Here is a 26621-nt window from a genome sequence, read left to right as displayed (position 1 = left end):
TGTCATTCCTGGTGAAACTGAGTTTCTTATTGCAAACTAACATGGCACTACTGAGATTGACAGTCAGCAGCTCTGAAAGAGCATCTTCCGTTCTAAAGAACCAATGTTCGACACGAAATTTTAACTCAGTTTCTGTCTCCACAGCTCTTACTTGCCGTGAATGTGTTCATGTAATACTTTCTGATTTCTAGTTTACCAAAGTCATTTTGATTTTATTATAACATTAATGGTAACTAATTCTAGATAAATGCATGCAAAACTCCTTAATTCTCCTGTTTTAACAGACTTTTGAAAAATCTGTAAGAAACGTCGAGCCCCTGCCCCCACGGACTGCGAAGGATCAAAAAGGCTGTTCATCACCACTCTCTCAATGGTAATTAGGAATCAGCACTAAATAGAAAGAAGGGGCATCCTATCCAGAAATAAGTTTTTTTTAAAAAAAAGACAATGCATTTACGAGCGCATCTGTAAAAATTTGCAGAACAAGGTCTTAGGCTGTCAAAGCCGAAGAGCTCAAATATTGTTGGCACATTACTCTCTGAAATTGAACACATTTCACTCCTTGTCTCATGACAACAACTTGAGCCTTTCAACAAGAACTTACAGATTTTTCAAAAGTCTGTTAAAACAGGAGAATTAAGGAGTTTTGCATGCATTTATCTAGAATTGGTTACCATTAATGTTATAATAAAATCAAAATGACTTTGGTAAACTAGAAACTTGTAGGATTACAGACAAAATGTGCAAGAGTGGTGCATTTTCTTTGGTATACTAAGAATAATCCCTGCAGTTGAAAATTACGTGTTCTTATTTTTTGACAGTGTTCTTTTATGTGGCTTGGATTTCTGGAATGTTCATGAAGGAGTTAGTCCATTTTCAATTAGTTCCATTTTGTTTATACTTAGGGTGTAACCATATTTTCTTTTGTTTGACTATTCAACAAATAAGTGGACAGAAAATTCAATGGTATTAGTTTACACTGCAAGCTTTTATTTTACAGAGCATCCTTATCTCTCCCACAGGAATTCACCACCTCAGGATCCATTACTCTTCCCATGAATAATATTGCACCTGAAAATCAAAAATATTTAAGTTAAAGCAAAGAAAATGGTGGAATATCTATTAGCAATGACAATTGGCTGATTGCACAGAATTCATACTATTATATTAAGCTGAACACTATTGAATGACATCTGTTATTCTGTATCATGTATTTGAACTTCTTTTGATGTCTTCCAAGATGCATCAGGGAAAGCAGGATGTAATCTTAATGGTTTGACTTATGATCATACTTGAAATACAGATCTGTTTGTCAAAACCCAAGGTATTTCAACAAATATTTACATTCTCTAATCAAAACAAAATAGTAACACCATTATGCACCATGTCTGTTTTGGAATAACTTATTTTTTTTTCCAGATTGTTATCAAAAACTAGATTCTCAATTTTATATTAAAAAACAGAAAGTACTGGAGAATTTTCAATACTGCAGTACAAGCAGAATGAATTTACATGGCTTAGTAACTGAAAAAATAAATTCTCAAAAATTATCCAACAACGATATGTAGAAACAAATTAAAGCAAAAGAACTTTACCTGTCAGATTGCTATGTATAACAAAAACGAATGGACGATTTGCTATAAATTGATGTCGAGGAAGACTCATGATTGTTGCTGTCATGCCTGCACAGAAAGATCCAATATCAAAAGAATTACGTCAAAACCATAGTTTGCATATTTGGAAAATATAGAACAGAAGTTTCTAAAATAGGTATATATTGTGAATACCAAAACTTCAATAATTAAATTTCTTCCCTTCTTATTAATAACAAGTGTAGGGATCAGCCTTGTCTTAGTGACATAATTTTAGCTTTTGCAAAGGAAATACAGGATCACATTTTTAAGCAACTTGAAAGATGCAGTTACTGGTGTTGGTGACTTCATTTATCTTACTATAAACTGGGAAAGGAGTAGGATACTAGGGAAGTAAAGGAAGTTTTTTTTAAAAAAAATATGCACAAGAGAACTTTCTTGGCCAATGTGCTTCAGAAGAAAGAATGTTGTATCTAGTTGTATAAAAGAGACTACAACTGGAGGTGAGATAATTTCAAGTATTTTTCAGTTCTAGCTATTAAATCTTTGTCTATAGACAAATATTCATTTTATTAAAAAGCAGAGAAGAAAACCAACTAAGGTACATGCATTAAAAATAAAATTTATATAGATTCAATCAAACAATGATAAACCTGTTGAAGCTGCTCCTTCACTCCCTTCTTCATTGACTTCAATAAATGCTTGATGGACTGCTTGAGAAATGTACAAGTCGGGCGAATCTATTGAAAAGAGCAATTACAAAACTTCATAATTAATTCCAACAGAATTCTAATTATTCTTGATTATTTTAAGGGATCATTCTACTGTTCATGTTTGGACTTAGCTATTAATGATTTTCTGATAGTCATAAGATCTTAATTAGTTAACATTTATTTGCGCTTGTTATGGACCAGACCAAACTCCCTTCAAAGAACAGCCTCAACCCTAACTGTTATCTTATTTAAAGGCAAGCGTAAGTTGCTGTAATTAAATTGGTTATTCTACTCAGCTTTGAGAAAATACAATTTATTCTTACCCTATAGTTGAAATACAAGCAAAAGAAGAAGAATTGGTTTAACTTTAACCTTTTTGGAAAACTTAACAGAATAATATATTGTTTAACTACTGAACAGCAACTCATCCGATATAGTAACATGCCATAAACACACTCTTGGCATGGTGAATTCAGGAAAATAGTTTGTCTCATATGCAATGTTTCTCCACTGCAGGAGAAAAGAACAGCAAGAGAAAACCCAAGTAGGAAAAGAGGTATGGCAGTTCTATAATGAACTTTAAAACCCCAACAATTACTGAAGCTAAACTAAAACCCCAGCTCTATGGGAGACTAACTCCACCCATTCATGCTGCTTCTATTGTTCTAATTTTTTAAAAAGACGCATGTTTACTTTATTGGTTTTGAACCTATTGGCTACCTATGGCTTAAAACCTCTCTTCGTAAAAAAGGACAAAATACACCTCCCAAAACCATAACATCATCACATGCTTGAATGAATTGTTGTTCAAAAAGATGACACCTGCCAAATGTAGAAAATAGCATGGCTGTTGGTGTGCTACTGTTCTGTGACACAAATTTGTAGAGTCTGACCCAAGGTTAATTCTCCAGTGACCAAGTATGGGGTGGATGTGTATAGTGGCAACTGACTTGTTACCCTCACCAATGAATGAGCTTCCTGAATTCAGCTCAAATGAGCTCATTAAGTGATGACCAGCAAACTTCACAGCAAAGGCAAGATTTTGACGTTGTATTTTTCCATCACCAAAACGTGTCATCCAGTCAAAGGCTGGCAGCTTCTGGGTCATAGGAATTGTCAATGAAGACCTACACTTCAAGGGAGTCTACAGCAAGAAAGTAAGCCCTTTGCTATCAAACATGTGAATGTGGATCACATGGAGTGGAGTTCAAAGACAAGAGATACTTCAAAGACAAAGGAGAGTTCTTCATGATCACCCTCTTTGACCCTCACTACCCTTGATTTCCTGCCAACTGAGGCATATGGAGGCATCTCCACTCTCCCCACAACTCAGAAGGCAAGCCATTCTTGTTTCCCAGTCAGAAACCAGCAACTGTTGTTGTCTGCCTGGAAGACAGGTACTCAGTCTATTATCAAGTTGTTGATAATAGTACTTCACATAAAGTGAACAACATTTTTACACATAACAAATTAAGACAACACACAAATGCAAATACTCATATCAATATCAAATCTGTGACTAAAATTTATACAAACATTTAAAAAGTTGATTTTTACTCTGGTAATGTATTTGAAGGGTTGACATTTATATTGACACAGTTTGCTTTACACAGAACAATATCAGAACCATCTCACTCCTACAATGGGAAGCAATCCCAATTAATCATTTATCTCAATTTGATTGAAATGTTTTTCTGGCTTGTACCATTGGAACTGTGTGCCCAATTGACACTGAAATGAGTATTTGCATTCTGTGTTTTTCTTGATATAGTATGTGTAAAAACCTTGTTTTTCATTTCACATGAAATGCTATTATCAACAACTTGATAAAATACTTCACACGTTTAAAAGAGACAATCGTAATTTACAATGGTTTATTGGAAAGGGCATCCTCTCCACATACTATACCATGATATAAACTCTGAAAGAATAAGGGAAAATGGTGAAATGTTATTTCTGCTGCCAGGCCTGAGTACCGAGTAGCCTCCCAGCAACAACTTCAGAATGGAGAGTGGGATTCCTTCTGGGATAATTTCAGGTGAAAGTATAAGCTATTGTAGGCACTGCCTTGTGGTTGCACATCAGCCTGGCACAGAGACTCCAGGAAAACCACATACTTCTTTCCAAGTGGTCAACTTGCCAGGCCCTGCCTGACCTTCCATTGAGAAAACCAGAATGAAGTAACATCCAACTAGTGTAGGGAACCAGGGTCGAGTCTTTCAAATCTACACATTTTTGGGAAGTAAATGAAGGGGTTCCAGGTGGAACAAAGAGGGGAGTTGCCAAGGGCGGCATGGTGACTCAGTTGGGGTGGCATGGTGGCACAGTGGTTAGCACTCCTGCCTCACAGCACCACGGTCCCAGGTTTGATTTCGGCCTTGGGCGACTGTCTGCGAGGAGTTTGCACATTCTCCCCGTGTCTGCATGGGTTTTCTCCGGGTACTCCAGTTTCCTCCCACATTCCAAAGATGTGCAGGTCAGGTGAATTGGCCATGCTAAATTGCCCATAGTTGTTAGGAGCATTAGTGAGAGGGGGGGTGGGTTACTCTTCGGAGTGTCGTTGTGGACTTGTTGGGCCGAAGGGCTTATTTCCACACTGTAGGGAATTTAATCTAAAGGCGGCTAAAATAAACTCAAAGAACTGCACATGCTGGAAATCTAAAGCAAAAGCAGAGTGGGGAAGAAACACAGCAGGCCTGGCAGCATTAGTAGAGAGAAAATAAAGTTAACATTTTGAAATGTTAACACTGTTTTGTCTGCAGATGGTGCCAGATCTTCTGTGTTTCACCAGCACTTGCTGTTTTGTGCCAAGGCACAGACTTGCATCCCTGAAAACCTAAGGTTGATTTGCACATGAGGTTTATGAAAAATAATGATTGCTTAAGACAACATCATAGCACAACTTGTATGAAACTGACTTTTGCATGGACAAAGGGGCTTTGATTTACAGCTGGCAGACAGTTCTTATTCCAGTGTATGTGGGTGTTACGCCTGGGAGCCCTGTGGAATCCTTTTACACAATGAAACGGGACATCACAGCAAGGGGGCTGACTGACTCTCTGGAGGCATACATGTGGATTTCACGTCCAGCCTCAGGCAAACGTGTTTGTCCTCACTCGTCAAGACTGATAGCCTTGGCCATAACCTTATTAACTGCCTCCTGTTCCCATTATCATGCTTCCCCTACCTACTAACATGGGCACGTGAATCCAACAATGAGAACAAAGCAAAGTCCTTCTGCCTAAATCCCTATTCATTAACATATTGTTATAAAGATGTGGGTGTATTTTTGAGTTAAAAGCAGCAGAACTGCCTGACACAGCACCAAGTGTTCTCAATAAGGCAACAATGTAACATTTGGTCAAACAACTCGATTAGCTCGTTGCCTGGAGACAAAAACAAATTCGAATTTAGCCAATCAGTTTAAATTATACCCCAAGAAATATCAAATTCCAATCCAATTTGAATTTGGTATATTGACAATCTTAAACAATAATGACAAAATCCGATGCTTTGGGGGGGTATAAGACCAAGGAAAATTGAACAGTTGAGAGGAGAACTGACATGTCTAGCATGTAAACAGACTGCCTGAAAATAACTCTCTTAGAAAGGTACCTTCTCGATCAGTAACCTATGACACAGAAATTCCTAAGAAGAAAAGAAAACACAGGAAGATCCAAATAGAAGAACAAAAGCTGCTTGGTTTTGAGATAAGAAGTGTGGTTTTGTAAATTTTTGTAGTTATCGGACTAATATTCCAGAAGGGTAGGTCAGAGGAAGAAATTGTAAATACAGAGGAACCTCGATTATCCGAATACCAATTATCCGAAAATTGGATTATCCAAAGATCTCGAGGTCCCAACAGAAACATTACATCAAAGACATATTCCCAACACTGATTGCGTCTTTTGTTTATATTGATTAAACAGGCACCATCTCCAAATGACTGTCTGCCCACCCTTTCTCTCTCCCCACATTTTCCCTGGAGTTCTACAGAGGGGTGTACCCTAAACCTCCCTTCCCCAGATAATCTGACCAACATTGTCCTGTACAGGGCAGAGGTGGAACCTGTCAAAAAGCTGCAGTGAGAAGTTGTGTGTGTGGCTGTGGCTGTCTGTCTGCATGCGCGCACTATTTGGAGACTTACCCCACAAAGGCAGCAGCAGCAGTCTTATTCTTGGTGTTCAGTACGGCTGCCCTGGAGAGGGGGTAGTGCTGAACAGGGAAGAGGGCCAGCCAGGGGGCGTTGCTGGACAGGGTTTGGGGGCGAGGGGCGGTGCTGGGGGGGGGGGGCAGGGGGTGGTGTTGGATGGGGTTGGGGGTGGTGCCAGGGGATGATGTTGGCCGGGGTTGTGGGCAGGAGGCGATGGTGGATGAGGTTGGGGGCGGTGCCGGGGGGGGGGGGGGGGCAGGGGACAATGTTGGATGGGGTTGGGGGTGGGGGGTGGCGCCAGGGGTCAGGGGGCAGTGTTGGCTGGGGTTGGGGGTGGGAGGTGGTGGTGGTGGATGGGTTTGGGGGTGGGAAGTGGTGTTGGCCAGGGTTGGAGGTGGGAGGCGGTGGTGGACAGGGTTGGGGGCGGTGCTGGGGGGGCAGGGACAGTGTTGGACGGGATTGGGGGGTGGGGGGGCGGTGCCGGGGGGGGGCAGGGGACGGTGTTGGATGGGGTGGGAGCGGGAGGCGGTGTTGGAGGGCGGGGAGCGGTGTTGGACGGGGTTAGGGGGCAGTAGGTGGTGTTGGGGGGGAGGGGCGGGGGTGGTGTTGGGGGCGGGGTCTTGCACGCTGTGATGCTGCCTTACCTCCTGAACAAGGAGCAGACTTTAAAAACTCTGAGGCCCAGAGGAAAGGCATTTAATTGATTAACCGAATAATCAATTATCTGAACGAAATAGTGCCCACCCATCGTGTTCGGGTAATCGAGATCCCCCTGTAGTGGTGAGTTAATTATTCTGTTATACTTTAAGAAATAAAGTTGCTAATTTTTACTTTAAATAGTTCTTGTCCATTCAAATTTTTACAGATTACTGCACAGGATAAATCTTTTCTGTGTTGCTGTTTTTAAATTTTGCAAGAGTGTTTACCCCATGTTGTAACAATATGACAATGAAGAATACGATAACCAGTTCTGGTAACCATTCGCTGGTTGTCATAGGTAATCAGCAGTCACCAGACACTGTAAAATTGAAATTACCTGTCTTCGACAATGTAATGGCAATCAGCTATGTGACTTGTCGACCTCTGTATTGTTCCTATAAAACATCCTGCCTTTGTGTGTAAAGCAGAGATTCGTTGAGAAGTGACACCACAAGTAGGCTACATGACTCCTATGGTGTCATTGAGAATCTCTCGCTGGCTGTCCAATTATAAAACATCTACCGTTGTACTAAAACTTGTGTCGTCTGGATTTGTGGAAAAAATACTACAACAGGAACCCTCTGAAAGTCTCTATTTAAGTCAGAGACTTTGGAGGGTTCCTATGAAATTAAGTTAGTACTCAGGAAAAGCTAGACTATTAAATACATGAAGAACTATTCAACAGACACACTCGCAACTACACTTCCCCAGACCCATTACAACCCCCATGCCTTGACCTGACAGCCATTTTCTCTTCCACGGGCCCCAGCTAAACCTGCCTCTTCATCAGATATGTGGAATGGTCCATCTTCAGTAGTGACACCGGCACCATTCCCCACCTTTTCTTCCGCTACATCGATGACTGTATGGCGCCACCTTGTGCTCCCATGAAGAGGCTGAACAGTTCATCAACTTCACGACCACCTTCCATGCTAACCTCAAGTTCACCTGAACCATCTCGGTCACCTCCCTTCCCTTCTTGGACCTCTCCATCTCCATCTCCAGCGAGCGACTCAACACTGGCATCTACTTCAAACCCACTAACTCCCACAGCTACCTGAACTACACCTCGTACCCCCCACTATAAAATGCTATCCCTTACTCCCGATTCCTCTGTCTCTCCATATCTGGTCCCAGGAGGAGCAACTCCACCCCAGACCATCTCAGATGGCCTCCTACTTCAAGGACCACAATTTCCCCTCTCATGTGGTCAACAATGGCCTTCAGCATATCTCCTCCACTTCCCACACCTCTGCCCTTGAACCCCACCCCTCTAACTGCATCATGGATACAACCCCCCGGTCCTCATCTTCCATCCCACTCATCTCCAAATTCAATGCATCATCCTCCGCCACTTCCGCCGCCTACAAAACAGACCCCACCACCAGAGGTATATGTCCCTCCCTACCCCTATCAGCACTCCACGGAGACCATTCCCTCCACAACTCCTGCATTAGGTCCACTCCCCCCACCAACACACCCTCCACTCCCAGCACCTTCCCTTACCACTGCAAGTAGTGTAAAACCTGCACCCACACCTCCGCCTCACCTCCATCCAAGGCCCCAAAGGATCTTTCCACATCCAGCAGAGATTTTCCTGCACATTCAAACACATCATTTACTGTGTCCATTGTTCTCAATGTGGTCTCCTTTACATTAGAGAGACAGGGTGCCAACTTGCAGAACGTTTCAGAGAACATCTCCGGGACACATGCAACCAACAACCACCCCACCCCCTCCCCCCCACCATCTGGCCAAACATTTCAACTCCCCCTCCCACTCTGCCAAAGACATGCAAACCACCCGACACCTGGAAGAAGAACACCTCATCTTCTGCCTTGGGATCCTCCAACCACAAGGTATCAATGTTGATTTCACTAGTATCCTCATCTCCCCTCTCCCCACCTCATCCCAGATCCAACCTTTTAACTCAGCACCGCCCTCTTGAACTGTCTCACCTGTCCATCTTTCATTGCACATATCCGCTTCAACCTATCACCATCACTCCTCACCTGCGTTTACCTATCACCTTCCCCCAGCCCCACCACCCCCTCCAATTATCTTCCAGCCCTCTTCCCCTACCACATTACTGATGAAGGGCTTATGCCTGAAATGTCAACTTTCCTGCTCCTTGTATGCTATCTGACCCGCTGTGCTTTTCCAGTACCACACTTTTTGACTCTGATCTCCAGCATCTGCAGTCCTCACTATCTCTAGCCTCTTCCAAGCCCTATTGCTGGACCCGATCTGACATCCTAGCACCCTGTCTGTACTTGGATAGAACTGCCAGCATGGAAGTATGGCTCCACACTGTTGTGAAAGCTCCACATGGAAAATCCTCTCTGAAGTGCAGAGTTTCCTCCTTTCTTAAAGTAAAATGCCAGTGTGGGAACCTGCGTGAGATTGCCACACCCTGGCAACGCAGCCCCTATGGTATTAGTATTTGTGCACAGCACCATTTTTTATAATATCAAGTTCCCTTTTCAGACCCTCACTCACATCATGAGAAAACTGCACGCATATCCTTTATAGAATTCAATCAATTCTTTTTAACAGATGGAAAATAGTACAGCCATGCACATAATTTTCTAAGTCAATTATGTGTGGCGCTGGAACAAGTGGGACTGTTGAAATGTCAACTCTCCTGCTCCGCAGATGTTGCTTCACCTGCTGTGCCTTTTCCAGCACCACACTTTATCAACTCTGACTTCTCCAGCATCTGCAGTCCTCACGATCTCCAACATAACTTTCTAAGGTGCATTCCTGGTGGGCATGGATCCTTTGAAAAGGCATGAAATTGAGATAAATTCCCAGTTAAAAGGCTGTGTCATTTTAATATTAAGCCCAACCTTTTTGTTTTGCACATATCTCTTCCATAAGTTACTAGTGACACAGTGAGATTTATAAATGATATGCACAAATTGTCAATATGTGTTGATCTCAGAATTCAGTCTTGGTAATCTGAGCTAGGAATTAGTGAAACCCTAATAGTTATACCTGTGATTCCAGAAAGGTCACATTCATTTCCAAATATTTCTGTGACATTGAGGACTCCAAACGATTCTTTCAAATCTACCGTCTGTTGGATTGTAAATCTACAAATAATAGTGAAAAAATACAATGTTTAGCAAATTACACAACATATCAGTGCAGTGGAACAGTTGAAATAATGCACCACTTCAAGCCAGCAACTGCCTTTCAGAATTGCAGTGTGGGAAGAATTGCTCCTGAAATGGCCAAGTTGGCACTTCGATTTGACAGGGACCTGGAGATGCTGGTGGATGGGGTGGTGGACAGGAGGGCCATCCTCTTTCCTCAGGAAGACTAGAGGGAAGCATGGTATCAGACACAGCCAGCTTGGTCAGAGTGCCACCTGACCAGTGCTAATGACCTTTTGCACTGTACAAAAGTAATTGTCACATCTTCTCACAGCTAACTCACATTCACACTAACTCTATTATTTCAAACACCTCCCACCACTTTCTTTATAACCATAATGTGGAGGTGCCAACTTTGGACTGGTGTGGACAAAGTTAAAACTCCACACAACACCAGGTTATAGTCCAACAGGTTTATTTGGAAGCACTAGCTTTCAGAACACTGCTCCTTCATCAGGTAACTAGAAGGTACAACTCTCTGAAAGCTGGTATTTCCAAATAAACCTATTGGACTATAATCTGGTGTTGTGTGATTTTTAACTTTCATTATAGCGTGCATCATCTTCCCCCAATGGCTCTCACTTACACTATCCCCCAAACTATTAACAATTCCTGCCACAATCATGCAAAGAGAGTCAGGTTAGGTGGTGGTCTGTCCAATATTGATCTCCTCGCTCCCTATGAAAAGACAATCCTTGAGCTTGTAGGAGAGGACATAGAGAGCTGCAGCAATCAAGTAAGAGTCATTGTCAAGTCCTGCTATGCTCTCCCACCACCAGCACCGTGTGTACATTCTTAACATGCCCAAGTCTCTGCCTCTATTTCACAACTCATTCCCTCTCTTATCCTCTATTTTCTGAAAGCATCATCGGCTTTAAGCTGTCTCTGTCATGAACAAGGCAATTCTTCCAGCCAACAATCTCTCCTTCACTTCTGAAGAAGACACGGACCACAGAGGAAGTATCAACAAGGCTGTCTCTTGCACCTCAATCAACTCAGATGCTGTAACCTTGGTGGATACGTTTGTTCGATAAGAGTCAGGAGTACATTTTGGTGAGCGCATCACTGTCTTATCTTCAAAGCTGACCAAGGAAAGAACACCTTAAGTCAGTGGCACTCTCTGGACTGCCAGAGGCAAGCACCTATGCAACCCAGGCAGAGTAGTTAGCTTTAATAACGTCATTGAAATACACAAACTGACAAAGGAGCAGCAGCCACTCTTGTCAGAGATTCTTGGCACACTGGATCAAAGGTTCAAGGAGCCTATTAATGCCAGTTATACCATGCTGGCCCTGGCATACATGCACACAGTTGTCTCCATGGACATATGTGTAGCTGCCATGGAGAGCCAGGGCCAGCCCACTTAGTGACCATCAGTAATGTGCACATACTTGTTCTCCATTCCTTAAGCCATTGGTGCTTAGCAGGAGCAGCAAGACCACAAGGTGAAGGAGGAGGCTTGACCACAGTACAGGTTCCCTTCCTCACATGGAGGCAGTATAGTGCCCATAGTAAGCAAGCCAGAAGTGGAACCACATACAGGGGCTGTCACATCCACTTTGCCTGTGTCCCTCATTCAGTAGGCACCCCCAGCCCTATTCCTCCATTCTCCCCTGAAACTCAACCCTTGAAAGTTCAAGCCAATGAAGGAGAGCCTGCATCCAGCCAGGCTACACTCAGCATGTCTGGCCTCAAGCCACAACTGCCCTGTGGTCATCACACAAATCTTCAAAGCCAACAGGCACACTATTGAAATGGCTCCCCCCACCCCAGATGCAAACCCCAGGGTGCACCTGGATATAGTTAGAGAGAAAGAAATAGGCAAAACCATTGATGGATGAAACTTCATTATAAATAGAATAACACATTTGTGAATTTATATTCATTTTCCATTATCAACTGAGTAATCATTTTAGCGATAGCTAAAATTAGGGTAGCCATTCTTTGTACCACACGGTAGTTTAACCTTTCTGAACTATTGCTATCCTTTCATTAGCACTTACATTAGCATGAAACTTTGTCGTGAAGAAAGGACAAATCTGTAAATTCTGGTCTCTGCATCAATACATTTACAGTGAATGAATGATAACTTCAGCTAATTCACTTCTATTGAATGTAGTTGTCATGTTGGATGGAGCATGGTTTTCATTTGCATATCATGGTTCATGGAAAGAACTGTGTAGAAGTGCAACTCTCTTCAAACTGATGTAAATTTGGTTTTTGAGGTGTTGAAAGCACAACTAGTTGGCTTTATATTTTCAAAAGAAGCCTTAAACATATCAGAAATTATGCTTGAGTAGTAGGATATCCTTTTGGAAAGTTAAGAGACTTTTTGGATAGGTCCAGGGATCCCTTTGGAACAGGTATGGAGCCTTTTCGGAGAGATCAAGCAGCTTTTGCGATTATTAAAAGTAGACATGATTATGCATTAAAAGTGAACAAACTAACTCAAACTGTAAAGATATTCAAGGCATGATGAAGTACTCATCATATCAATAAGTAACTGAAAGAAAAAGATTGCAAGATTTCCAATCTTTGATTGTACTTCCAGCTTTTTCTATTTTTGTTTACAATATTGTAGAAAGCACAAATATATTATCTCTAAAGAAATATATAAACAATATATCTTTAATGAATATCTTTTTAATTATTGCTGTGGCATTTAAGAAAAGCAATTGGAAAATGTTAGTAGCATTGTAGAAACACATAAATTAAATGAGTACCTTTATGTAAATGAATTATACGTTTGGTCCCATACACTAAAATAGACTTTTTAATTAATACAGAAAACCAAAATCTGATTTGCATTTTTATTTAGAAATGTGTGTATATGTTTTTGAGGTTCATTCTCAACTTATTCTTAAAAGTAGTTTTTACTTCCAAATAATGTCATTCCTGCAAATTTGATTAGATTCCCTCCAGTGCGGAAACAGGCCCTTCGGCACAACAAGTCCATAGTGACCCTCCGAAGAGCAACCCACCCAAACCCATTCCCCTACATTTACTCCTGACTAATGCACCTAACACTATGGGCAATTTAGCACGGCCAATTCACCTAACCTGCACATCTTTGGACTGTGGGAGGAAACCGGAGCAAACCCACGCAGACACGGGGAGAATGTGAAAACTCCACACAGACAGTTGCCCGAGTCAGGAATTGAACCTGGGTCCCTGGTGCTGTGAGGCAGCAGTGCTAACCACTGAGCCACCGTGCCATGGTAAGTTGATAAATTATTTAATGAGACAGGTAGCATTCAGCAGTTCTTAGGAGACATTTTCACACAGGCACTTTGATGAGCATTTGTCAGATTGAAATAAAGTGCAAGAACCCTGGCTGCTGTTTGCTTCATTATCTCACAGACACTGTGATCAATTACTGCCCTGGATTAAACTATGCACAGCACAGATCATTCAATCAAACCTGAGCATTAACTTGATGAATACTTTGGAGGATTATATTGAGAAAAATTCATAAGATTTTCATTACTTCTGAGAAAAAGAAACTCACTTATTTAGATGTTTAATAATACCTATTTTAAAACTTTATTGCAGTTTAGATAATCAGTGAAAGACTGAATCTCATCAACATACTTAAAAGCAATTCAGAACAAATATGTAAGTCACTTCTACGTAAAGGTAGCAGCTCCAGTTGCAAGCTCATTAGAATAGTTGTATTGTCCACGCAAATATTGCTAATTGGACTTTCATGGCAATAAGCAAACAAATAGCTGCAAAATACATTCATAAGTATATTTAAAACAGCCAATGTACTCTTGAAATCTCCTTCATTTCTGCCAACATAGAGAAGTTCCATCGAAATTAACTGTTAATAACAATCTAATACTGCTCCAATAATGCCAATATAAGTCAAGAATTCCAAGTTTTGCTCACCAACCTTGGAAGATTAATCTCAATGTCTTCTTCTGCCATTGTGGAAAGCCAGTTATGGATAGTTTGTGGTGTAATAAGTTTCTCCAACTCTATTAAATCAGTTCTTTCTGCTGGTAGTGCGAGGAATATGCTGGCTTCGTCTCCAATATAAGGTACTTCTACAACCTGATAACTGATTTTTCCAGCTGTAAAATAACCTGTAATGAAACAATTGACTGTATAATTACTAGTGACAGGAATGTTACTGAAATCAGAGTTCAAAATCTAGAAAGGTATTAGAAAAGGAATTTTGTTATTTGTTTCATTAACCAGTGATTAATGAAGATAATTGTAAAAAGAGGAATTCTGTATAGTTCAGTCATGTAAATCTGTTGAGTTCATGTTCTTACTTTTGATCGGAAGTCTCAATGAACCTTGGCTGAATCTTATGATTGTCGTTTGGTTATGTGTCAACGTTGTTGAGTTTCATGGGGCTTTGAGTCCATAAGTCCTAATGACTAGTTTGCATTATTATCCATAACTCACCTCATTAACTATCTACTGCACCCCTGTCATCTGATTCTAGCTAGGTTCTACCAATCACCATTGATGGAAGAATTCACCCTGCCCTGACATCCCAGAATAGACTCACATTCCTGACACAAACACATGCTTGCCATGCCATATAAGTGGCAAGGCTGGCACTACCTTGCAAATATAACTCCACCTTCTTACCCTAGTCATTGTTTAACCATGAGTCGAGAGTGTTGTGCTGGATGCTGCCTGATGCCTGACCTGCAGTGCTTTTCCACACCACACTCTCGACTCTAATCTCCAGCATCTGCAGTTCTCACTTGCGCCCATTGTTTAACCATCAGGCCACACAGCTTATCTATCCTTAGCCACGTCCCATTTTATTACTCTCTCACCACATCTCTTTCCACACTGACCCTTCGAAGAGCAACCCATCCAGATCCATTCCCCTGACCCTACTACTTTACATGTATCCCTGACTAATGCACTTAACCTACACATCCATGAAAACTATGGGTAATTTAGCATGGCCAATTCACCTAACCTGCACATCTTTGGATTGTGAGAGGAAACCTATGCAGACACAGGGAGAATATACATACTCCACACAGACAGTCACGAGGCTGAAATTAAACCAGAGTACCTGGTGTTGTGAGACAGTAATGCTAACCACTGAGCCACCGTGCCGCCCCTAACATCACATCTCCTCACTGCCTGCTCCACTTGTGCACAATGTAGCATGCTTTGATTCTTTTCAGAATATACTGCAATCTATATTCAGAGCATTACAAGCAGTCGAAAGACATCCTATCTGGCCTTTTGTCTGCTCTATCTTGTCCAAGCATGGGAAGCATTACACCTGCACTTTGCCATAATTAGGACTTATAAAATGGTGTCATCAGCCATAGTTGCTTTGGATAGCCCTTGTACCTCAGTGATCAGCCCAGACCCTCAGAAAGCAGCAGGAACACAAGACTTCTCAAGGATGTAAGAGTCAAGTAACTATCACGGTACTAGGTGGAAACCTTTAAGTGGAACCAGTAATCACAGATCACTTGCACAATAGCTGAATCAAAACCCTGCCTGTTAATTAACTCATTGCATCACGATAGTACTGTCTCAGTGTTATAGGTGATCAGTCAATGGGGCACTACAACTGGAGGAAGCTGGTTTTGTTACTGAATCATACCATGTGGGCTACAGCCTTAATTTCACCATGGGTAAACAAGTGAACCAGTATGATCTCACACCAACGGCATTGCTCACTGTCTTGATGCATTTGTGGGTGCACAATTGGGAGATGCTTCACAGGTGTCTTGTAGCTCCTTGAAAAGAGCTAGTCACATAGCAGTTCAATGTAGCTGTCACCTTCAGGGCTGTCTGGATAGAGTAGGCACCGACATGTTCATTGCTTGGTATTTGTGGGGCGCAAATGTTACTTGCCACTTGTCAATCTAAGCCTCATCTGACGAAGGAGCAACACTCCAAAAGTTTGTGATTTCAAATAAACCTGTTGGACTATAACCTCGTGTCATGTGACTTCTGACCTGGATATTGTCCAGATCTTGTTGCATTTGAAGATGGACTGAGGTGTATCTGAGGAGTCACCAATGGTGCTGGACTTCTCACACAATTCTCTAAAATTTCTTGCCATAACCCACATTGCTCATGGTCCTAGATAATTCTGCCCCTATGTTTTTACCACTGCTACCACAGGAGAATGGGTAAAATGATGTCCTTTAGTGCTATATGTTTCAGTGACATTTTATCAGATAAAGAATTCAATGTGCAATTTTTCTCCAGCTCTATTTTACAAACAAAATGGTGATTCTGTTTTGCTTTAAATATTGTCATTGTTGCAAATCATCCTTTATCACCTACTCAAGATATACCTGTAACAATTGTGCTTTTACTGTGAGAAAACTTGCTGCTTAACAGTAGTTAAAACCATCATTGTCTTTCCTATTTTGCTTATTAGTTTCTGAATAGCAAAAGACCAATATCTGTTAATCACTGATCAAATTTAAAGTGCGTTCTCAATATTAGTTTATAAAGAAGCTGGAGTAAGTTAAAACAAGTGAAGGGAATAAGTTAATGACCCAGAATTCCAATATTAAATTTCAGTACTGTACTGCTTTATCATGTTAACAGTCAGCAACAATAATAAAATAAATTTTTCCATAATGCAATCTTTTCAGATTGTCAATTTGCAAAAAATTTACAGAGATAAAACAGTAACTATTTTTAAAACCAGCAAGTCCAAACATGAGAAGTTCCCATCTCAAAAGCTGGTTAAAAGGTGATAAACAACTTATTTCCCAAAGGGAAAAAGATATACTGGGATAAATCTTTGATCTATGACAAATCACATCTATGATAGTAGAGGGACAGTTCTTAAGCATATAATATTAATATTGTTGCTAAATCACGTAATTCAAATGCTGAGACACAAATTGAAAACACAACTAAAACTTTTAAAATTATTTAGATATAAAGATATATAGTCATTCCTACTGTAACATTACATAAGTCTTGTTTAGTTCATTACTTTTTCAATAAGGGAAAGTAATAACAATATTATCTACAAGTTGACAAAGCTCTGTACCAGTGCCAGTAAATGTCTCAGGAGAAACAACAATTGAGACCAGGTGTGATGGGGGAGTTTCATGTGCCTGGCATTTATTTAGATAAATGCAATGTTGTACATGTTGATAGAGCTGATGATTTATTTGGAGTATTTAATAATGGAGGGACAGACTACGACTGTGTGGGTAGATAAATGAGATTAATATAAAATAGATGTCAGGAGATTTTCTTTTTGCAATTATAAAGCTTTTAAATAAATTCCTTGCCTGCAGAGTGAGTGCAAATTCACTTCAGATTTTTAAAAATAACTGAGTGAGTGCCAAGGGGAGATTGATACCTCTGCATGTAAAAAAAAGTAGGTAGAATGATGGGGATTGCACATGTGTTTATTGTTAACTCCTGAAATCCATTTATCATTACCATTAGGAATCAGAGAAAATTTCTCAGAATTGGTACTTTTTAGAGAGTCATAGAGTCCTACAGCATGGAGACAGGCTATTTGGCCCAACCTGGTCCATGCCGACCAAAATGTCCATCTACTCTAACCCCGTTTCTATACACTTGGCCCATATCCTTCTAAACTTTTCCTACCCATGTATTTGTCCAAATGCCTTTTAAATGTTGTTAATGTACCCGCCTTAATCACTTCTGCTATATGCATAACACCCTCTGTGTTAAAATGTTGCCCCTCAGGTTCCCTTTCATTCTTTCCCCTTCAACCTTAAAGTGATGTCCTCTAGTCCTTGATTCCCCAACCCTGGGAAAAAGGCATTCACTCTATCCATGCCTGTCATGTTCTTATACACTTCCAAATGATTCCCCCTCAGTCTCCAACACTCTAAAGAAAAAAGTCCTAACTTGTCCAACCTCTCCCTATAACTCAGACTGTTAAGTCCTGGCAACATCTGCACTTCTTTATGAACTGGGTTTGTGACAATTTTTTGTCTTTCCTGGGAGATTATACAGCTGCTGATAAGTGAGGATTACAACGCCTAATGCAACATGTCTAACAATTGATCTTTTTCCATCTCTTTTTCCTTGTATAGTCATCGGTAATATTGAAACAAAGAAGTAAACTTTCATCACAAAGTCTTGTCTCTTATTCCAGATAACTGACCTTTGATAAAATGTGTATTTTTTTAAAGCACTTACCAAATCTGCTTATTACTTGTTGGTACATCATTGGTACATCAAAAACAGAGCCATCTTGCTTGAAAAATTTCACCAGTCTGGTATTTGCTGAATTGAATTTATGTTTCCATGTCCCCTTGAAATAAATGGCATTCACAAAAACCATCTTTGTCAAAGAGTTAAAAGATTGATTTGTCACCAAGTTTTTGATTTTACCTGAAAATAAATAATTTATTTAGGCGACACATCTTAAAATAACAATTAAGATTTCAATTGCATGTTATGATGACAATACATGTTATGAGTTTCTCTAGAAAAATATTGGGAAAATCAAAGCCATCAGCATCAGCCCTCCCAGTCTTGTCATAGGTTCCATCCTCCTTCCTAGTTACTGAACCAAATAATTTGCAACCTTCATATTCTAACTGGTGTTGAGCTGACTTTCTGAACTTATAATCACTCAATCACAAGACTATCTATTTTTATCCACCTATATTATATATTTGTGTCTTAGCTTAACTGCTTCTGAAAGATGTGCAGATTAGGTGAACTGGCCATGCTAAACTGCCCCATAGTGTTCATAAATGTGATGGCTAGATGTATTAGTCAGGGTTAAATGTAGAGTCATAGGGTGAGGGAATGGGTCTGGGTGGGTTGATGTGGACTTATTGGGCCAAATGGCCTGTTTCCACACTGTAGGGATTCTATGATTCTATGCCTTTGACACCCTCTGAATTGACCATTCCATCCCTCCCATTATCAATCCGTCATAATTCTCAACTCATCCAAATTTCTTCTACAAATCCAAACCCAAGCTTAGTTAGCTTCAGTTATCGGCCCCGTTCTCCTTAACCTACACTGGCTCCCAGTGCTTCAAGTTTATAATCCTCACACATTTTTTTTAAGAAATGGGCAGAAAAAAACTGGCTTTTCCTACATCCCATGAAAGTTAAAAACAAATACCTTCCATAATCTTGTCCTTCCCTATCTCTATAATTTTCTCCAATCCCACGTCTCACCTGCTTTCTGTTCCTATGGTAACTCCTGTTATGAATTCTCCCATTCTTTGATTGGTAGTTGTGCCTCAGCCACCCAAACCCCGTGTCCCATAATTTCTGCTCCGAACCTGTTCCTCTCATCATCTTTCACTCCTCCTTTTAGTCTGCCTTTAAGGATGATCAGCCATGATCATACTGAATGGTGGTGCAGGCTCGAAGGGCAGAATGGCCTACTCCTGCACCTATTGTCTATTGTCTATTGTCTGTTGACCAAAACTGTTGATTTCCATTCTTTAGTTTGGCATCTACTTTTATGATTATATCTCTGTGAAGCACTTTGTGATTAAATTGTGTTATTGACATTACAACAAATTATTTCACTGGCACACTGCACTTGGGGAAGAGTAAATTCAAAACTTATCTGTTAGCAAGTAAACAATCAATGAACGATATATTCAATCTGGATTTATCTGGTGCAAACAATTAGCTTTGATTAATTTAAACGAAATTCAGATTTTTTTTAATGCAATAACAAATGGAGTCAAAACTGGACCTGTGTAGACACTTGGGAGACTTTAGAAATCTTTCCAAAGCATTTCATCAATGGAATGTTACACTTGTCATTTCTATGTTCATTGTAGTTGATTCATTGCTATTATTAACTAAAACTTCCATTATTATTGTCAAGCAACTGTTCAGAACATAAAAGAAGAATTCGATGGACTAGGTTTTTCTCAGCTAACCATTCCTTTGTTCCCAAATACAAATTTATTGCTGTTGTATTGTTAATTTGTAGTGCGTATAACTTTCAATATCCTTGTAATATCAAACTGCATTTATTTCTAATGTTATTGCAGAGACTCCATGCTAGATTTGGCTCTCCTTAGCAATAGCCAACTTCCCCATGGAAACAGCCAGGTGCATATTAACTAGAGTCAGCATGCTACGGAAAACATTGTAGACTCCTTTTATTGTTCAATTCAATTTGCTGCATGCTTTTGATAAACCTGCCTGATGTTTTGTGCCTATTTGCATATTGTGATGAAGTCATTAATGGGCAAAACCACTTGATCATCTTCTGGCTGGGGCTGAGCAGTGACTGCTCTCTGAAAATCTCTGAAAAACATGGGATGTTCCTTCCCCAGCCAGTTATGGAGATGTGTCAGTGACATACACCTCAGATGGTGCCCCCATGTCCAGCTAGTGAACACATAGAGATGAAATTCTGAGCTATTACAGGATACAGGTAAAAGTCTTGACAATTCATCCTCCTGGGGTTCAGTGGCTTCCTACTCAAAGGTGAAGTTGGATTTCAGGGTATGAGAAGTTGACTTCCTCTTACTGGAGGTTTGCTAATGCCAGCATAACAGAAGAGTGAGAATTAGTTCTGTAAGAGGGGAAAAGACACTTGTGCATTTAAGAATTAGCACTAGTGGTAGTGGTATAGCAATGCAGCACAGGACACCAAAGCTTGCTGAGTTTAGTTGGCCATCAAGGTCTCCCATCACCACAAGTTGTGCTCCTTTCTGGCTAATGCCAGAATCTTCTGTTCATAAGTGAAAAGTCTGATGTCTGCTATCACCACTGCTCAGCCTCCAAACCACCTCTCAGCTCCCTCCAGTTTTGTACCACTTAATGCACTTGTAGGTCCATGTTTCTCATAATACAATAAAGGCGTTGAGTACAGTAGATGTTGATGAAGAGTTGTTTGTGGTCATGAAAAGGCAAGGGAGGTGATGACATGTCCCTAGTGAATGAGTAGGAAACACATGGGCAAGAAGGATAAGGTGGCTGAGACCCATTTAGTGGACATGATGCCTGCAATAGCGAGGTTTGCTGAGATGCAGGTCCAGTGGCGGAGTTAGAGTGAGTGATGGTCCTTGTGACCTTGAGGTAGCAGAGAATAGATGGGGCACTGCTAGACATCCCACCTCAACCCAGACAGACCATTGACCATGGCTGCTATTTAGGTCCAGGATGGCTAAGTGGTCTCCTGTGATTATACACAGGATAAAGAATGGCTCTTCTCCTCTTCACCACCCTGACAACCAGCACCTCCAGTTCCTTGTTCACAAAGTGGGATACTTAAAGCCTGTTTCAGCAGTGTCGTAATAGTTGAACATCACAGTATGAAGGCAATCCTTGGCCTGCAGCACCTGAAGTGGTGTACAGCTGGGCTTAGAATATGGCACCAGTGGCCTGAATGCCCGAAGGACCTGGCAGAGATGAGCACTACTGTATCCCCTGCACACGATTCCTCAGGAAGGGCAGCAAAGAGTCTTGTTGTACAATTAATGAGTTGAAGAGCAGAAAATTTGTGTGAGAAGTCACAAATCCCACTTAACAAAGCATTTCAACTGCAAATGAGAAAATTCCACCCCATAATTAGTTTATACAACAAGAATAATTCTGCTCCCAGTATGGTTTATTAACATGAACACAAATGAACTGATTAGCTCCAAAGCTGAGAAATTTCATTATGAAAAATTACTATTCCAACTTCTCCATCCCCATGTTTTGAGTGTTAAAACTGCATAATTGTGACTGGTTGAACCTAATCATTCTGCAACTTGATCTGTAAAAACAAGTTCTCATGTACAATGTAAGTTAATTGTGAAACTGATTTGGTTCTGAATTGTGAAACAAAACTGGCTCAAAGGTAGAAGACAGAGGGTGGTGGTGGAGGGTTATTTTTCAGACTGGAGGCCTGTTACCAGTGGAGTGCCACAAGGATCGGTGCTGGGTCCTCTACTTTTTGTCATTTACATAAATGATTTGGATGTGAGCATAAGAGATACAGTTAATAAATTTGCAGATGACACCAAAATTGGAGGTATAGTGGACAGCGAAGAAGCTTACCTCAGATTACAACAGGATCTTGACCAGATGGGCCAATGGGCTGAGAAGTGGCAGATGGGAGTTTAATTCAGATAAATGCGAGGTTCTGCATTTTGGGAAAGCAAATCTTAGCTGGACTTATACACTTAATGGTAAGGTCCTAGGGAGTGTTACTAAACAAAGAGATCTTGGAGGGCAGGTTCACAGCTCCTTGAAAGCAGAGTTGCAGGTAAATAGGATAGTGAAGAAGGCATTTGTTATGCATTCTTTTATTGGTCAGAGGATTGAGTACAGGAGTTGGGAGGTCATATTGCGGCTGTACAGAACATTGGTTAGGCCACTGTTGGAATATTGCGTGCAATTCTGGTCTCCTTCCTATCGGAAAGATGTTGTGAAATTTGAAAGGGTTCAGAAAAGATTTACAAGGATGTTGCTAGGGTTGGAGGATTTGAACTATAGGGAGAGACTGAACAGGCTGGGGTTGTCTTCCCTAGAGCGTCGGAGGCTGAGGGGTGACCTTATAGAGGTTTACAAAATTATGAGGGGCATGGATAGGATAAATAAGCAAAGTATTTTCCTCTGATGTCAGGGAGTCTAGAACTAGGGTGAGAGGGGAAATATTTAAAAGAGAACTAAGGGGCAACCTTTTTACACAGGGGGTGGTACATGTATGGAATGAGCTACCAGAGGAAATGGTGGAGGCTGGTACAATTGCAACATTTAAGAGGCATTTGGATGGGTATACGAATAGAAAGGGTTTAGAGGGATATGGGCCAAGTGTTGGCAGGTGGGACTAGATTAGGTTGGGATATCTGGTTGGCATGGACAGTTGAACTAAAGGGTCTGTTTCCATGCTGTATATCTCTATGAATCTAAAAGACCTTACTGTTATTTCATGTATCAGATGCTCTCTGATACACTAAGATTTCCAGAAATTTCTCCATTTAAGATTTCCAGCATTGACAGTATTATTCCTTTTTTTAAAAAAACCATGGTAGACTTATAGAAAAGTATATATGTCAGTAAAATACCACCTTAAATAAAGGGTATTTAATGTAAAAGCAAGGATTCAATATTTATTGGTTGCAGAATAGCTGATGCAAAACATCTACCATTTTAAAGAAAAGTTCTGAAATAATTATTCTTGACTGGATGACTCATTATAGCTTCCAGGCAATAACATTTTATTTTTTCTATTCTAGGTGCAATTTGACACCCTTTAGTTTTAAAGCACTTTTCAAAACACATTGTGACTTTGCAATTGCTGCAGTTTGTTACGAAACATGTTGTGGAATTTCAGGATAGAATAACTGTTCTTTCCATCATAAGATAATTTTATTTGCACAATTAATGATTACACCTAACCTATGGGAAACACACAGATGTCCCTGGGTCTTGAAGTTTCCGTTTTCTTTTTCGTCAGTTACTTTTCCATGCAGGGATAAACAGGTTTACAAATATATGCAGATACAGTTTAAAAGGATTAGGGTCTATTTTACTAAAGCAAGCATAAATGGTAAACTCAAAAGAAATGTTAAAATAAACATTTTACAAAAACAAGACAGAATTGGATGTATTGCAGGTTGTCTTCACTGAACTGGAGAGGTGAGACCACATATTGCTGGAGAAGCCCCTCAGCCAAACCAGGTGAGGAAAAGTTAATCGGATGAAGGGTTCTGTCATTGTGGAATGAAGGGAAGAGTTACAGCGGAGGTTACTGCTGAAAGCCATCCATTTGCCATTGCCTTCATGCTCCCTGCCATGGACAATAAAAGCTGACCCCACCAAAGCCCATGTCCCATGAGTAAATGAAATAAATTTTACCTAATAAAATAAATCTGCCAACCCATAATTGCCATTCTACCCCTAGGCTCCATTACAAATCTTGGTGGATGCATTGGTTGTGGTGGCATGAGGAGAGGACCTCCATCGTGAAGGAACTCTGTCACAGTGAAGGCCGGATGTTGCCCATGTTCGTGCGTGATGTGCACATGATTCTGCACGGTCTCCCCACAAAGTAACAGGAACTCCTGCTGGTTTGTCAATTGGAGAGCAAACTGTCCATTGGCCCAACAGAACTCCAGTCCAAGTTAATTTATACCCTAACCTTCACAAAATTCAACTGCACCAATCTGTGCTTTGGAATGCTGACTTGGATTGCTCTCTGAATGTCCACTGGCTTTCAGACAATAAACCAAATACAGTGTTTTCATCATCCTGAATATTGCATAAAAACATTGTACCTGCATTCCCTTCTCAAAAACATCTACCAGAATTCCACATTACCACCACTAACATATTTAAATTCTATCATAGCATATGATATAATTAGCATTTGTTGTCCATTTTGGATGATGGCTTGGAGTCACACACAGTTCAGATCAGGTTCGGACAGCAGATTTTGTTTATGAAAGGGCATCAGTGAGACAGATGGATTTTTACAAACATCGATGGTCACCATTACTGCGACTAACTATAATACCAGATTTATTAATTTTGCAGTAATTTGTTGCAAGACAAGTGTGCTTTCTGATTAAGTTTCAACAGTGGCTTACTTCTCTATGACTGGTAACTAAGTAGGACCTTAAACTCAGTTTAGGAATGAGGATTGGTAGCAGTAGTATATCTCAAACACAAGCCTGTAACATGTGACTGTGGCAGAGTTTACAGACATTGGATCAGTTCTCTCAAATGCTTGAACATGGCTCACATTTCCATGTTGCTGCAGAGGGTTGCAAGCATCATCAAGACGTGCTTCCTCGCGGACCAGGAGGTTGTATATTGCTAGTTGCTGTCAAATTGCTATCATTGGTAAATTCCTTTCAAATACACAATGGTTCTCAACCCATTGTGAGCTCATCAGTTGATATTTTTGATTTTTGTGTTCTGACAAGTGGTCTTACTTAGGCAGTCACTCTTCAAGAGGTGGATGTGAAATAAAAATGGCACCACCCACCTGTCAAAGCAAGGCCTGTATAACTTGATCAGTTGTTGCTTTCCTGCAACTTTGGAGACCCCAGATTACCTTCACCTCAGATTAGGTGCTTTAGGCAGCCAGCTTTAATAGCAAGGGACAGGAGCAGAGCAATTTCTGGTCTGAAGCTCACTAATGGAAAATTACTGGACAGAACTTCAAGGAAGTAGGATCAACGTCATTCTCCAGAGAAGCAGCGATATTCAGGTCCACGACGTGCAGCCCACTAATATTGGTGCAGGTTCTCATTGATCGGAGAAACTCAGCAGGTCTGGCAGCATCTGTAGAGAAAGAAACAAAGTTAATGCTTCAACTCTGATATGACTTCTTCATTTTGTTCTGAAGAAGTCATATTAGAATTGAAATGTTAACACCGTTTCTTCTGAACAGGTGATGCCAGACCAGCTGAGTTTTTCCAGCAATTTCTGTGTTGGATTCAGATTTCCAGCATCTGTCGTAGTTTGCTTTTGTTCCTATTATCAGTTTCATTACAAGACCAATTAGGTCTTGGAAGCTCTCTGGCAATGTTCCAAAACCAACATTTTTGAAACAAACATGTTTGAGGCTTGTTCTGTCAGGTCCACATTCAGTCAGAGTTAAACTTTAGATTTCCCACTTTCTTTTGACTATTTTCAGACATTTCCTTCCTAATGTTATTGTAGGTTTAATTTTCAAATTCTGTTTAATGCTGTATGACTTATTCAAAACATGAAATTACTTCTTGGAATGGCTTGCCAACAATTCAGAAAATAATGTTATTAGCAGCAAACAAGTGTATTAACACTTACCACTGGTCTGATTAGCTATCGATTTATTGATAATATTGGCAGTCGATACAGAATCTTGAAAGTTCACTTTTCTTACAGCACTATGAAAGATTTCTTGGCAGCTGTGGAGATATTGTTCAGTCAATCGGAATCCATCCTGTATGTAAATTGCATTGGCAAGTTTTAGCGAGTATTGCCTGCTACTACTGGAGAGGATTTTGGATTGCTCTTTCAACAAAGAAAACTCCATCCCTAAAAATTAGAATCATAATGCTTTAGAATTCGGCAGGCAGAGATTAAAAATGCTATCCAATGCTATTAATATGTCATGTACAGGTGAAAAGAAAAGCAATATTTTTCTGCAATTGCAAATGCTTTTTTTAATGTAGATCACTTTAACCAGCTGGTTTACAGACAGAATTTTACATACCTTCCTGCATTTTATCAAAGTGCAGAGCTTTTCTTAACTGTTGCAAAGTGGTCCCTCTTGCACCCAGCTCTATCATCCCGAGGCCTAGGCTGACAGACATTGGTGAACAAATAAGATTCTGACCCTTCTGCATTGACCGAATGGCGTGATAGAGGTCAACGGCAAATCCTGTAAGCAT

General features: G+C 40.5%; 1 protein-coding gene across 1 annotated transcript; it reads right to left on the bottom strand.

The window, feature by feature from the left end:
• Window positions 1-977: 977 nt before the first annotated feature.
• LOC140478422 (serpin I2-like) lies at window positions 978-26621 on the bottom strand. Its single transcript, XM_072571689.1, has 8 exons — window positions 26444-26621; window positions 26035-26265; window positions 18458-18652; window positions 14211-14403; window positions 10155-10252; window positions 2246-2332; window positions 1596-1682; window positions 978-1071 (listed from the first exon to the last, which is right to left on the bottom strand). Exons 1-8 carry the CDS (start codon window positions 26619-26621, stop codon window positions 995-997), a joined length of 1146 nt encoding a protein of 381 aa, XP_072427790.1. The 3' UTR covers window positions 978-994.

Source organism: Chiloscyllium punctatum, chromosome 6 (genome assembly GCF_047496795.1).
Source record: "Chiloscyllium punctatum isolate Juve2018m chromosome 6, sChiPun1.3, whole genome shotgun sequence".
Taxonomy (NCBI): Eukaryota; Metazoa; Chordata; class Chondrichthyes; order Orectolobiformes; family Hemiscylliidae; genus Chiloscyllium; species Chiloscyllium punctatum.
The sequence above is the reverse complement of the archived record's forward strand: the minus strand, read 5'-3'. Positions and strand labels throughout refer to the sequence as shown.